The following is a 15,714-nucleotide window of genomic DNA, read 5'->3' on the forward strand; positions in this document are numbered from 1 at the left end:
ATTCCCATCTCTTACCCCGCATTAAAACCAATGGAGAATGTTCTGAAGACCTTAATGCTAGGCATTACTAGAAAAGACACATGTCAAGATAATAGAACAAGTAAGGATTTTCCAAGTGAAAACTCAGTAGTCCGGGAAACAAAAGCAAACACCAATACATGGATCACACCAAGTTAAAAGCTTCTGTCCAGTGAAGGCAACAGCAGAGAGAAGTGGAACCCACAGTAGGAGACATTTGCCAGCTATTTGACTGTCAGAGGATTAATACCCCGACTTCAGACTTCATAAGAACTTTTGAAAAACCTTAACAAAACAAGTAGCCAAAAAAGAATTCAGTAAGTGGTCTGAACAGATACTTCTCTGAAGAAGTAATACAAATGACCAATGTGGAAACAGTCGCTCAATGTCTTTAACCACCGGAAAAGCAAAACTCCATTTTATCTCACCCAAGCCAGAATAGCTAGTGTTAAAAAATGTACATCAAATGCTGGTAAGGCTGTGGGGTAAAAGGAACTCTTATACTATTGGTATGTTTTATTACAACAACTATAAAAAAAAAAAAAAACCAGTATGGACAGCCCTCAGAAATCTAAAATCACAACTACCATGTGACCTACCATCCTGATCCTGGGTATATACCCAAAGGGAATGAAACCAGCACACAGAAGAGGGTGGGCACTGGCTTTTGTTTGGTGTTGGCACTCAGCCCCCTAAGCTTCTGGGGGTGAGAGGAAAGCTTGTACTTGTCAAGGTCATTACCATCTGGATCCCTGAAATAAGAGCTTGTCACCCTGTGAATGAAATGGCCCCTGAGAAGGCTAGAGTGACAGGACAGAAAGTGCAGGGACAGATATAAGGGATGTGTCCTTAATCTGCAGAGAGCCTGGATCACAGGGGCCAGAGCCCATGGGAACTCAGTGTAATTCTCGCCCTGACTTGGGAAGCCTGTGAACAGGGCTGTCCGGAAGGGAGACAGTTTGCTGTTACTGCTGTTAACATTATTAACAGCAAGGCTCCATGATACTTTCAGCTCTGTAGCACTTATCCAGCTCTCCCTGTTGGTCTTTATTCCGTGCGGCATTCTAGGAACATGTTTTCTTTTGATTTTTCCAATCTCTTGTGGCCATTAGGAGAGAAAAGGGAGATGCACTGGTTGGGAAGAGTTGATAAGACAGTATTAAGGAACTGTTTGTTTTGCCTTATAAAAGCAGGCAAAAATGTCAGTTTGGTGTCCCCCCCCCCCGAATCCTCCCAGCCCATGCCACAAACACACCCCTTCAGGAGAGGAGGAATAATGTTTTGAGGGAAGAGTAAGACTGAATTGTGGTGGTAGAGGATGTCATGGGTAAGTGACATGCAGAGCTTTGTAAAACCCAGGTTCTCCTCCTCTGCTCGAGGGATTTCACTCAGGAATGCCATGCTTCTGTATCTGTGTCACCGGAAGCTGTGGGGAGGAGAGTGTTTTCTCCCTGTGGAAGCTGTGAGGTCTACATCCCCTGGGTCCCTTGCATGTCACAGCTGCTCTGTGGTCCTGAGTCCCAGGGCCTATTTGGAGATCCTCAGCCAAATGACTGAAGAGGTCTCCACAGCAGGAACTTGAGCTGCCTTTTCATTACAACAGTGTAGCTGCCCACAGCTGTTTAACAGTGGCCCGCAGTGGTCAGGAATTGCAAAGCCAGAGCACTAGGGTTGGAGAACCTGGGTGATCAGAGCAGCCTGCTTCTGAGAGGCGCCAGTGTTCTGTAGGTCAAGGGCAACCTTTGGTTTACGTTCAGTTCCACCACTGTGTCTGTGACCTTGAGCCTGCTTCAGAAAGTCGAGTGTGAGCACTCTGTGGGCAGTCTGCTTGCAGAAAGAGTGGTGCATACAATGCACCCGATATAAAAGCTGGCTATGCTGATTATTACCATGGCTCTCACTGTCGTCACTTGTGTTTGTCACAGCATTTATGCCTGCGAACAGGACAGGACAGAGGTGCCTTCTGGATGCTCTCCAGGGTTAACCTGCCCTTTCTGTAACAGTGGAGACTCTGTTCAAGGTGGCCTTTTAGAGTTGTATTTTGACAACTACCCTGTTACTGAGATAGCTCGAAAATATGTCAGCCACGGGTCCCAGTGCATTATTGATATTGGCGACTTTACTTTTGCTGCATTACTGTCTTTGTCTCCTGGGAACAGGAAAGGTTTTCTCTGTCTTTTGTGTCCCTTGCAGGCAAGACAACAGGAGACCCAGCTTTTCTCAGAATGAGAAGAGATGCGTCACATTTGGTCATCACTTTGGGCTGCTCTGTCCCAGCCTGTTCTAATCACCCCTCGTTTCCCTTCTGCAGTGTTCCATGGGTGATTAAAGATGGGCAAGCGCTCTCTCCTGCAGTGAGGTCAGAGCTAGTGGTACAAAGAGGGATTTTCCTCTGCTGTGTAAACACCTGGTGACGTCACAGAGTCACCCGAGTGCTAGCAATCGCAGTTGCTGCCAAGAAAGCACCCTCTGACAGGATATTGATTCGGTGCCATGGTTAGCTGCAGCTGGGACAAATGAGGCCTCCTTGCTGCTTAGGAGTTCCAGCTGCCATGGCATATGTACCCTGCTGATTAGAAACCTGGCCCTGAGTGCTTGCAAAACTTGCCAAGCAAAGGGCCTCAGCCATCAGATCTGTTTCTGGAAGTGTGGGATGATGTGGTGTGAGACACTGCCCGAAGGCCCAGAATCTTGCATTTGTATGTACTTTGAAGAGCAAACGCTGATGATAAGCTCTTAGGTTTGAGGCCCTGCTTAGTTGGTTTAAGGAAGAGAGAATCCCAGTCCTTTCCTGAAATCTTCCTGTGTGAAATACTGCACAAATTTTTAGAAAGCAAGTTTTCCTTCCTTTCATTTTCTTAAAAAATGTTTTAAGCAGTTTATGATGATGCTTCCAGACCTAGCTAGTAACCAGGGAAGGAGGGCTCACAGTGACATGCTGATCAAACTTATAAATAGACTCAGTGACAGAATTCTGACACAGCACTTTTTCAGTTTGATGGGAAGGTTGCATCTAAGAGCCAAGGTTACAAGTGTACCCCCTAAGTCATGGAGTTTGTTATTTTTACTATAACTGTCACAGGGACTTCAGAACAATTATATATTAAAATTTTCACTCTGGCCAGCTAGTTGTCTGAGACAGATAAAGCTGCAACCATTGAACAGGAAATGGGCTGGAAGTCCAAGGTAAGAGCACCAGTTGTAGGGATCTCTTAGAATCCATCTGGCAGAACGGTTGCATTCTGATGGGTTGAGTTACATATGGCATAGGAGTGTATGGGAAATATCTAACCATTGTTAAGAACCCTTATGCAGATGGGGCCAACTTCCAGAGTTTGCAGAGGGCTCTTCTACTGTGTTGTTGAATGGGTGATACATGAGGACCTGTTTTCACAAAAGTTCTTTGTGCCTGGGTAGGGGAGAGAAGTTGTTAACCGAAACTCCTTTTGCTTTCCCTCAGGGTTTTCATTGACTTGATTTCTCCTCCTCCTCCTTCTTCTCCTTCTTCCTTCTTCCTCTTCCTCATCCTTCTCCTCTCCTCCTTCTCTCCTCCTCCTTCTTCTAAGTGCTCAGCACTCCTTCTCTTCAGTGCTTTGGTTGGAATCCCTACCTGCTTCCTAAATCTCACTGTAAAGACTTTATTCCTCCCTGACATCTAGCTAGGGTGGTAGAAAGCCATGTAGCTGTATGTGAGAGGTGGTATGAACAGCATCAGAGCCTTTGGCTGTGTTCTACTTTGCATGAAAATTATTTTTACTTGTTCCCATAACTTTTCATTTTTCCCTCCACAAATCAAGTTGCAGCCCCTGCTTAATAGAATAATGTCATTTCTCAGAAGGATAAATAGCCACAAGTACCATCTTCAGCAGTCTATATGTGTTGAGCATTATGTACATTTAAGGTGACTTGTGGGTCTTTTATCATCATCATCATCATCATCAATGGTCTCTTCAAATTATTCAGGTGGAAGAGATTAGCAAGGTATAATCCTTTATTCCAAGTCTTAAAATCCTCCCACTTTTGAGAATCTTGGAATCCAGTTTAGAAATTGATAGGTCCCCAAGGACAATTTTGACAACAACTGTCAGGAGCAGTTACTCTCTCCCATTTCCCGAGTCATATGAAGAAAAACATTTAATTTACTCAGAGGGCTCAAGGACTGACCATCCTCTGCCAGATAACTGAAAATTAGCTCTCTGTGCCCTGAAAGATGACAGTTGGCAGTAGTCACTCATTGCCTTTCCATGGTTAGCCCTGCAGCAGCTCTAGGTTCAGTGGAAGATTTTGTATCTTTGTTACTACACCTCTCATGTGTCAACCTGAACTGTAAATGGAACTTTTGACTTTAAAGGAAATGAATTTCATAGTCATTCTCTGAGAAGGCCCTGGAGGAACAATGATGGACTGGGTCTTCACAAACCCTTGCTCTCGGAGACCAGTGGACCCTCAAGTATGTTCTGAAGGTTCTTCTCGGGCCCTATATACTGATTACTTGCAGCATTCTTTCTTGTACACAGTTTGCTTTGGTCAGGCTCCTCTCTGCCTCAGATTCTTGTGCATTCTGTGTCTTTTTGTTGTTGTTGTTCAACCATTTTCCTCCTACTCCAAGTATTTTGCATGTTACTCGCTTATGGAGGCCATCCTTGACCCCAGGGAGATAGATCGAAGAGGGCTGAAAGATTAGTGACTTATTCCTCCATCAAGAAGTGGGGTGTATTTCACTTCCAGGTTATCAGAGCTAGCTTCCTGATTGCTCCAACTAACTCACTGCAGCAGAAAGGATGCTGTGCCATTTTGGAACCCAGTCTTTAAGAGGACTGGCAGCATCTGCCTCCTCCTTGTAATCAAGCTGCCAGGTAAGGAAGTTTAAGCTAGCCACATCCTTACAGCACTTAGAAGAACTGTGCCAGGAAGGGGGAGGGAGGAAGGGGAGAGGAGAGGTAGAAGTCTTTTAGCACCAGATATGATAGTGACACCAAATCAAGTATTGTGCCCATTAAAGCATATTGAATAATGCACTTTAATAGAGTGATTTTTGACTCATTATACAGATAAACACATCTGAAGTATCACCCTACTCATATATAGGTCACACCCCCCCTTATTCTTTGTATTATGTTATTTATTTTCAGTTGTTTTGTTTGTTTCTTTTCTTTTTGAGATAGTGTCTCATTGTGTAGCCCTGGCCTACCTGAAACTCACTATGTTGACTATGTAGCTGGCCTCAAACTCACAGAAATCTACCCCCTCTGCATTACAAGTGCTGGGGTTAAAGGCATGCATAAGGCCTGACATTCTTTGTTTTGGTTTTATCAGTTACCTTTACAATGACCTATCTGTTTCTTTTCTGATCTGCTTACAGACATTTATCCAAGTAGATTGAAGCTGCATAACATAGGAGCTATAACATTTTTGTTGACCAGGGAACAGCTTGTACTATGAAAATGAAAATGTTCGTTGAATTGATGAATGATTTTAGAAGATCTCACTGCTTTTGTAGGCTAGTCCCCCTAGATATATAGATGCATAAGCCTTTACTTCTAGTGGGCTTCCAAAAATGTTGGAAACCCTTTTTTATCTTTTATCCTAGTTTGCCTAGACTACATAAGTGCTGAATTAGTTCTAATGCTTGCTCATTGGTAAGAGGAGAAGAAGCCCTTAGCTTTTACATGCCATCCAGGTGGCCCAAAGCCCTGACCCCATTGTGAACACCACTGAAGTTTCTTGGTGACTGTATGTTATGAGCATCCCACTTCCATGGAACATCTGGCTTCTACTTTGTTCATTCCCCAAGAGATTTCTTCTGGAAGCCTTTGCTAATGGCCTATATGTTCAGTGGGCATTCCTTCTTTTCACCTATGAGTATGCCATTGAACTCCAGGGTTAAGTGAATGTGAAGTCATTTGTGACACTGGAAAACTGGGTTGGAAGATGGCTTCCCATCTCAGCTTCGCTACTCACTCTCTTGTGCAGGTACTTAACTTGAGGGATGCTGTATTCTTCCTAGGGTGATCTGGGGCTCAGGAAAAAGGCTGGTAAGATCTTTGTTAGCAACTCTGAGACTTCCCATATTCAGACTTGCTTTACAGCTGTACAAAGACAACTGACTGATTTATGTATGTTTGGACCAGAATTCGGCTGACTGTAGTAGCATCAGCACTTTTACGTGAACAAAAATTTCAATTTCATTAGCACAGTCAAGTTAATTCTGCTGGCTTAGCACTGTATTCCAAGAAGAGTGGCCACAGGGCACTATCACGCTATCTGCCAGTAGCTAAAGGATCCTAGGCTGGCAGGAGGGAAGCCAGGGTCTCAGCTGGGGGGTGGCTGGGTTATGGTGGATGATGTCTCAGTCACTGTACTTTAAAACAGGGATGATGATAGTCATAAATGACTCATTCAGTGTTGAGAAGCCAATGTTCCATGACAATGACTTGATAGGGCATCATCAAGAGAAAGAATTCCAGATGCATCTTACCACCTAAATAATAAAGAGTCCTTAGGTTTATTTGCCTTGGGGGCACTCTGGATAGGGTTTCAGTTTCTTTCTCTGGCATTCTGTTATATGGATGTGAAATGGGGGAACAAATTTGACTGGAACTAGTAAATGTTAAAAAATAAGGAACAGTTTGTAATGGATTCATGCAACTTTGAAGTTCATGGGTAGTCCTGGATTTAGGTATAGCAGGATCAAGAGTCTCAAAACACCTTTCACAAGTTTTTTGTTTGTTTGTTTGTTTGTTTGTTTGTTTTGTCTCATTAGTCCTTCTCTGTGGTTCTCCATGTTGGCATTTTTAAAATATATATTCTCTCCACATGGTGCAACCAATAATGGCAAGGCTAAGATAGCTTCAAGCCTACATTTTATGTCGAAGAAAAGAGAACAAAACCTTACTTTTTCCTCATATAACCACATCAGTCACCTACCCTCCCAAGGAGCTGATAGGATCTATTTAGGTCATGTGCCACCCCTAGCTAAAGCTTTGCTCAGAGGAATGGAGTTCATGACCTGAGTAGCTAAGGATGTGATTGCTGAGGTCATGTCCAGCCTAGTGGGTTCACATAGCATTGCTGTTTTGAGCTTTAATAAAAAAGAAGCCTGATTAGCTCAGGCTAGGCTGTGGCTTTCCCATTGGGGCAAGTGAGCACTGGACAGGAACTCAGACTCCACTACCTCAGCTTAGCTAAAACCAGAAAGGAGGACTTTTGTGTTAGTAGCACAGTGATATAGTGTATGTATCCACGCAGCCTGTTGGGGGATATGATCTCCCATCACAACCACTGCAGGATCTTGTCAGAGAAGGGAAAACATGTGGGTCAATGCTATGCCTCACTGCTTCACCACTTTATCTTTTTTAAGGATAAGAGGAAAGAATTGGGATATATTTTACCCTTAAAAATTACTACTATTACACGTGAAATGGCATGGTGTTATTTGAACTTTGCCTTGGGGTGATTTTCTTTGTGTGTGTGTGTGCACATTTGTGCATGTGTGTGTATGTGTAGGTGAGATGTAAGTGAGGCATTGATGTTGGATTTGTTACTCAGTCTCTTCTCTATCTTAACCTTGAGGTGGGATCTTCCCCCTCCAGTGCTGGGATTATAGGCACTCATTGCTGCATCTGTCCTTTTCCTTTCTTTTAAACAGGGATGTTGGGGATTTAAACTCACATCTTAATGCTTTCAGGGAAGAACTTTACTCACTGATCCATCACCACCCCACAGACCCAATCCTGTCTCTTTGCCCAGATGGTCTGGGCCACTCTCAAGGCCTGTGATTGTGGCGAAGAGCTGCATTTCAGATGAGGGCGAGGCTAGGGGAAGCAGCTCTCCACCTTGTTTGTGTAATGGTAGCAGTTTCTGGGACAGAGGTCTTTCTGAATCCTAAAATCAAACAGACAAGACGTCAGAGGGGAAGTCTGTGTGACTGAAGGGAACCGGAGAGAAGAACCTCTGGACTGTGGCTCACATCTGGTGTGGGTAGCAAGGAGGGCCGCTGTTATGTCTACTGTCATTTCAACAGCCTAAATGTCTTCAGAATTTTCTCCTCAACACCCTTGCTAAAGTCGCTGGCTAATTGTGACAATGGGTCAAGAACACCACAGGTTGACTTTACCATGTCTGAGCAAACAGGCACAGTCTTGTAGCAGTTGTTGCCCATGGGAGGTAGCCCTTTCGGATTGGGTCTGAAACTGTTTGTCTTACTCTTCTTGCCTTCCTGTTTGACATTTGTTTATATAATTTTTCTTTTGTTTTGAGATTATGATTTAATTTTATAGCTTCTCCCTTCCTTTTCTTCTTTCCAAACCCTTCCATATAACCCTCCTTTTACTTTTTCAAGTTTATGATCTCTTTTTTCCATTAACTGCTGTTACATGGGTATATGTACACACACACACACACACACACACACACACACACACACACTCCTAACTATAGGCTGTACTGCTCGGTCTGTATAATGATACTTGTATGTATGTTTTCACACCTGACCCTTAACTGAAGACCTTGTTTCTACATCATGGATGTAATCTTTTGCGATCATTTGCTCCAGGGCTGTTGCAGAAGCTGTGGAAGTTCCTAGAGAACTAAGTTCATTTCAGGATGAATGATGCACTTCATGGCCAGAACACACCCTTCACATGTGATATGACACTTTTTCTGAGAATCACCCTTAGTTTCTTAAGTCCTCCAAGCATCTAGACCACAAGGGGCTGACAGACTCCCTTCCAACATTCTATGCTAGTGTCCCTAGTTACATGTACAGCTGCTCACACTCATCTCTCTATGGAATCATCTGCCTTTAACCACCTTCCATGAAAACAACTTTTATTCATCTACATTCAAGATCCAGTTCGAATGTCACCTGTTGCCCTGTAGCTCTCTATTCTCGCCACAGTGTTAAGATCCCTCGCATCTGTGCTCCCTCAGCAGCCTTGTATTCTCGGCTGTGTGTCTTTCCACTGGTCTCTTTCTACATCCCCAGGGAGGTAGACCGGCATGGGGAGTGGCGCATGAGCTCTGCCTTCTGAGCTGGCTCTTCAAATTCTTGGCTCCGATCTTTCAGGAAACGTTGACACCCCTTTGGTGCCAGTAGCCCAACAAAACCATGCAGAGGTATTTTGTTGACATGTATTCATTGTACACACTGCCGGGTTTCCTAAGAACATCGCCAGGTTTCACATTACAGTTATCTATGCTCCGCCTCACCTCGTCCTTCCATTTACCCTTTTGTCAGTCCATTCCATTTCCCACAGACAGTTTTGTTTTTCCTTCCATTTTATACTTACGTACAACAGTATGTTACTATATGAAGTCTATCATGCACAAATGAGACACAAGGCAGCCTTTGTGTTTGTGAGTCTTAATTTGTTTAATATGATGATCTCCAGTTACTACATCCATTTTTCTGAAGGTGACATTCTATTGTGTATGTATCTCACATTTTCTTCATCTGTTCCTCTGTGGATGGACATCTAGGTTGGTCTAATACTTAACTTGTATGGATAGTGCTGCAGTTAAAAGATGTACAATATCTATGTGACATGTTGACTCCAGTCTTCCAGGTAAACGTTCAGAAATCTTGCAACTGGCTCATGGAGTAGTTCTTTTTTGAGGGACCTCTATACTGAGTTCCCTGGTGGTTGTGTTTTAGGGTTCTTTTTTCTCTTCTTCCTTGTATTCCTACGTTTTTATTTGTTGCCATTACAACAGATTGAGATTGAATCTCAATGTAGTTTTGATTTTATATAGAAGTATGTTTTAATGAGTCTATGAACCAACCCGTGACATGCTCAGCAAGCTGATTGGCAAATAGTAGTTCTCAATAACTGATAGGTGCAGTGCTCATGGTTACTGACTCTTAGAGATGAAAGACATCTGAGAGGTCATTCCTGCATGCCCACAGAAGTTTGGTTTCCTACCTGACAAAAATCATCCAAGTTGGTTTTGGACTCTGCTTGGGACAAAAAGGTTTGGAAGTGTTTTAATATTTTATGGTACTGCATGCTGTTAGTGAAAATGTTGGTTGTACTTGGGCTAGAATGCCGCATGAATACTGGGGGGGGGATGCTTTAAGTTGTTGGTTCTTTGTACATATATAGGTATGCATTTGTATGGTGTATATTCATGTATATTTGCACATGGATGTTTGTATGAATGTATTTAGTAATCTGTGCTTATGTGAGACTTTTCTAGAGTCTGACTAAACAGCTGAGTTAAGAAGTCACTTCAGAAGTGAGCCTCCAGGGTAAAGATGTGCTCCGCATCATGGCTTATAAACCTTTGTTTCTGGGTCAGTTTCCATTTATTTATTTGCTTACTCTCAAATGGAATGCCACTAGAAACTATGATTCACAATGTTGCTGCAACTGTCCCGCATTCTGTCTTTTCGTTGGCTAAACAAGACACAGAAAAACATGAACTTTTCAAGTAAAACAGATTGCCTACTGTGGGTTAGAGAGAACTTGATAAGGACTCAGGAGGCAAGGACTCCTGAGTTCCTTTATGGCAGACTAGCTTCAGTTTTCACATCTGTGAAGTGGCAGGCCAGGCAGCAAGCTGAGAGACAAGAGAGACAGTGAACAGAATCCCCAAGAACTAAAGACTCCTCCTACATAAACAACCAGACTGGCCTCATCTTCATGTTTTCAATACATTTCAACGTTTACAGGACAGATGTTATTTGAAACACTCTGTTGGTTAAAACACTTTAAGAATAATAAAATTAAATTATCTTGCAGGACACTTCCAGTTTTAAAATTATCATTGGCCTAAAATAAGGCAAATTTATATATTTTATCAACTTTCTATTATATATACAGCTTTAAAAACATCTAACGACATGAAATCTCATCTTGGAAGCTTTTTAGTAAGTTCATCTTGTCTTTTCTCCCATCTACTAGATCATAATGAAACATGTTCATTTTCCTTCTAAAACTGGCTTTCTTTGACCTAATCAAATCCAGCAATTTCCGACTTCCTTTTTCCAGATCTCTCTACATGATTTCAAAGGATTGCACAGGTGAAAGGGACATATGAAATCTTTGTGCTTAAATTTGTCTCTTTGAACATGTGGAAAATGTGACAGAGACACATTTGTGAGGATGAGGTAAAGATCAACTCCAGTTCTGGTTGTTTGGTCTCTTTGTATCAGGTTAGCTTCCTGCGGTTTCCATTGTCTTATTGTATGGGGTGAGAATAATTGACCCACAGAGCTGTTGTGTGAGTGAAGAACCTTAGCACAGCACTTGGACCAGAGGAGGTTTCCAGTACTTAGACAGTGCCTGCTACTGGTATGGTTACATGTCTGAATTTGGATAGCCAGTCACTCAAGGCACATGAGCTAATGGAAATGCCATATTTGAGGACCACACTTTTGTCTTCTAGCCACAAGCAAGTTGTCAAAGTATTTCCCCCTTTGGCATATCATTTCCCAAGTCACCGTTCTCAGCTGGGTGAATTTGAATAAGTCATCGTATTTTTCAGGTAAATAGTCTCCATATGAATATACTGCATCTATTTAATGTTATTTTTGCCTAGTAATAACATTTCAATTCAGTGAAGACGCACTTCCTGAACAAGGGATGGACTGATAGAGTGATTTTTGAATCTGTGACAAGTGAGGGAGACAAGTTTTTTTGTTTTGTTTTGTTTTTGTTTTTTTCTGATTTAGCTAGGTATCTTTGCTAGAACTGGACTGGAAAATGACTGCTAATTACCAAATGGATGGAGCAAATAGACAGTAGATACCATCATTATTTTATTCCCTTGCCAATGTCTCATGAATAGAACTTTACCTGACTAATAAAAAGTTGTCCTCACCTTTCAGTTGATTCCCTAACCCTAGGCTCTTTGTGCCTTCCAGCCTGGTCCTGTTTTGCTGGGCAATTATGTTATTGACATTGTGTATGACCACGGGGACCATCTCGCAGTGTGGTGCAGCTGCGTGGAGCTGACAGACCGCCAAAGTCAACAGCTGCCTACCCAGAGCCCAGCAGAGACGCCTAGGAGGCGTGCAGCATTATTTGAGAAACTTCTGTTGTAATATTTGTGTTTTTGAGGGCAGCAGGGAGAGAGAGGGGAAAGAGGAGAGGAGAGGAAGGAGGGGGGAAGGAAGGAGAGAGGAAGGGAGAGAGAGAGAGAGAGAGAGAGAGAGAGAGAGAGAGAGAGAGAGAGAGAGAGAGAGAGAGAGAGAGAATGAATATGAATCAATCCCATTAGTAAGAAAACACCAGGGCTTTGTGCGGAGAAGCCAGCCCCAGACTTCCCTTCCTTGGGCTCAGAGCCCTGTTCATTATGCTGTGCAGCTGAGCAGCCATCATTGCAGGGCATAGGGTTGGGTGGCCTGGGGCTGCCTGCGGGGGCAGGTGTGGAGTTCCTCCCCTCCCTCCTCACAAGGGGTGCCAGCCCTGTCTCTAGCTAGGCTCTGACAGACGACTTTTCTCACTTGTCAGTTCTTGCTTGTCAGCAGGCTGCTGGTGAGAGGCGACAGAGGGGCACTAAGGCGGGGCGGGCGGGGCAGGCGGGGCAGGCGGGGCAGGCGGGGCAGGCGGGGCAGGCGGGGTGCAGGGTGGAGCAGAGTAGGGGTCTGAACCACTCCTTGGCTCATCGGGCAGCTCAGGCTCAGCCTACTCCGCCCAGCTCCTCACTTTCCTCCCCCCCCCCCCCTCCTTACCACCCAGTTCTCCCTTTGCCTCCAAATCCTGCCATTGCCGCCAGGAGCTTCCGTGGCTTTGTTTAAGGGGATAAAGAACCCATAACAGACTCAAGTGCTTTCTCCGGGACCGACGACGCACAGCACAGTCGCTATCCTTGTCCCTGGCAGTAGCAGGTATCATGGCTGGTTTCCACAGCTGCCTCCAGGACGCACCTGGGGCAGGAGTCCCCTGTGATCCTAGCCCTCTCTGAACTGTCTCTGGGGACGCTGCAGGGGAAGTGACAAACTGACTGAAAGATTGGCTGGGCTGGACCCAGAGTGGAGAGGAGGCCGGGAAGGAACTACACAAACTCTCTCCACCTCACCCCCAGTGAGGACCTACAACTATGGAGTCTCCAACCAAGGAGATTGAAGAATTCGAGAGCAACTCTCTGAAACACCTGCAACCTGAGCAGATCGAGAAAATCTGGCTTCGGCTCCGTGGGCTGTAAGTAAACCTACTGACTCCCTTTGCCCTCGTCCCCTCTCTCGTCCCGATTTTACTGCACGCATGTCCATAGTTGTCACTGAGCAGAAGTTCCACAACTGTCTCTGTAAACTACAGTCAAAGATCATGCCTTCTAAGGCACGGAGGGCTGCTTTTCTGTCCTAGTGTTTTGCTTTGGGAAGGGACAGGGCATACCCTCAAGAGCAGACACTTGTTAGTACAAGCAGAAAGTAGGAGTTTCTGGTCCATTTGCCTAGGGAGAAAAGTTTGGGGACTTCAGTGAGGGACTTTTAAGTAGAAATTTTCTTTGTGGACTGCTTGCCAGCATGTTGGTGGATCACCTAATGACTTAGGAACTGTTCACGTTCAAGATGTACTCTTGGTGAAAATTCTCTTGGTTCTCTCCCTAGCCGACTCCTGGTGAGCTCCTGGTTCTGATATTTGATTTGGGAATCTTCTTGGCAGAATACGTTCATGAGATGGGTGGGCTATTCCGGAGAAAGTACACATCAGATATGCATTGGAACAGCACATAGGGGTGTCCAGAATTCTACCTGCCCATTACAGAATGAGCTCTGTACTTCAGCCACTTCACTGCATTCTTTCTGGTTTAGTTGCCGAGGACAGAGTGACTTTAGAGTATATTTTCCTGTTTTCTAAACATGGATTAACAAGCAGTGAGGCTGGCTGGTCACTTTAGCTAGAGCCACAGCGATCGCCCCTAAGCCATCACATGGCTCCCATTGATGCTGTCCACAGCAGAGTTGCTTATTGTATCTGGTATGTGACTTCAGTGATCTAGTATAACTTTAAACACCATCCGTGGGTTTTCTGAACTTACAAGGACAGTGAGCAAAAACAGCCCCTAGCCATGTGTGCACCATTACTGCGTTTGAAAGCCTGCATACACACTCAAGAAGCAGAACTAAACAAATCCAGACGGTACTGATCTGGGTTCAGCTTCGGACAGACCACACGTCCTGACAGGGGGACGTGTCCTCCAAGGGGAGGACAATAACGCTGTGTTTATTTCTTTAAAGGACCCCTGTGCAGGGTTATACTTCATAAAAACCATTCTGCTTGGAATGGAAGCAAGCCCATTATTGTTGATTTTGTAGGACACTGTGCCAAGGAATTTTCTTTTTTGACTTGTGTAGCCGGTATGAGTGGATGCTGTAAACTAACCTGGATAACTGGTCCCTGGCTGGCAGACTTTTTTTTTTTTTTTTTTTTTTTTTTTTTGACAGTTTAGGTGACTTATGTGGAAGCCCTTTTCAGAGCTGTTTACAGGGAGCTCGTGTTCATTATCCTGAGTGATAAGCTTGTCCTACTGTGCCACACACAGAATGTTTGTTGTGTCCACAAAACCTGAGGCTGAGGTGTGCACTTTGAAAGCAGCATTAGGCTGCTGTTTTTGCTCATACCCACGTCTCCAGAACTGTTTCTCTAGCTGCTTTATGAGCAGAAAGCCACCGAGACTAGGGATAGCATTTGGCTAGATCAGCGTAGCTCAGGTGGGAACTTGCAGCATTTAGCTTTACACCACATTGTTTTGTAGCTTTCTCAGTTTCCTGTCTGAGAGTTTGCACTCCTCAATGTGTTGCAGTGTGATGTCTGATCCAGCCACAGCTGGATTTTCTAGTCTTTTGAATCTGCCCAGGCCTCAGGGTGCCTTTGAAGGTGTGAATTGGTTCTTCAACCAAGTGTGCCTTTTCTAATACTTTCCCCCACCTTTCCCCAGGAGACTCTTTTGCTCAACAGCAACCCTCTAAACTCTTAGTCCCACTTTACAATTTGAAAGATATTTATTGCTATGATGGACTTAAAAAAAACACTATGCTGATTCTATTACCATTTATCCTACCACATTTATTTACTTCTTTATGCACCTATTTATTATTTCAACAAAGCAGCAGTTTCTGATAAGACTCTTGCAACCAAAGCATATCCTCATTTCTACAATTCTGGATAATACCTTACAATCTACACCATGGAAATCCCTGGGAGACTAGGACTCTGTGGATTTGTCCACACAGCAGACTTTCAGCAAGAGAAAGGAAGCTGCTCCCACACCCAGCATTTTAGAAAGAGCCAGTAGCCATAGGTGGATTTTCATATCATGGTATTGCCCCAACACTCTTACAGATAGGGCTTTATAAGTGACCACAGATGGTCAGAGATTTATCTTGACTGGTCTGAGAGCCGTGTGAGCTCTAAATTTTCTAATGCTCTCTCAGCTCCATGAGAAATTTTCTAATGCTCTCTTTCTCCCCTATTTGATTTATGGGTGAATGTTTTTCTTCTTCGTTAGGGTACATGACTCACCAGGACAGACATGTTGTGTGTCTTGCCCTTGCTGTTCCTCCAGAGCACATAGATGTGTTCAATGAATACATGATGAAAGCAGGACTACAATGTGAACATTTTAATATGCAAAATGAAGGCAAAAATGTACTTGACACAGCCTTCATCATACTGTCTTTTGAGTTAGCAACAAACAGGTTTAATGAACATCGTTGTCTAACCTTGGGCTGGAACTCTGTAAGATGTG

At 43.9% G+C, this 15,714-nt stretch overlaps 1 protein-coding gene across 3 annotated transcripts in view; it reads left to right on the forward strand.

Annotated features, from left to right (window-relative positions):
• Pde1c (phosphodiesterase 1C) overlaps positions 1-15,714 on the forward strand; it is a 370,394-nt gene that overhangs the window by 153,330 nt on the left and 201,350 nt on the right. Inside the window, exon 1 of one of the 3 annotated variants that reach the window (XM_051202985.1) lies at positions 12,994-13,163. The exons of the other annotated variants lie outside the window; for them this stretch is intronic. Coding sequence (XP_051058942.1) covers positions 13,063-13,163 — 101 coding nt within the window. The 5' untranslated portion in view covers positions 12,994-13,062. Of the gene's footprint in view, positions 1-12,993; positions 13,164-15,714 lie in introns of those variants that run through there. 3 annotated transcript variants of the gene reach the window in all.

The sequence above is a fragment of the Phodopus roborovskii genome, unplaced genomic scaffold (genome assembly GCF_943737965.1).
Source record: "Phodopus roborovskii unplaced genomic scaffold, PHOROB, whole genome shotgun sequence".
NCBI classification, from domain to species: Eukaryota; Metazoa; Chordata; class Mammalia; order Rodentia; family Cricetidae; genus Phodopus; species Phodopus roborovskii.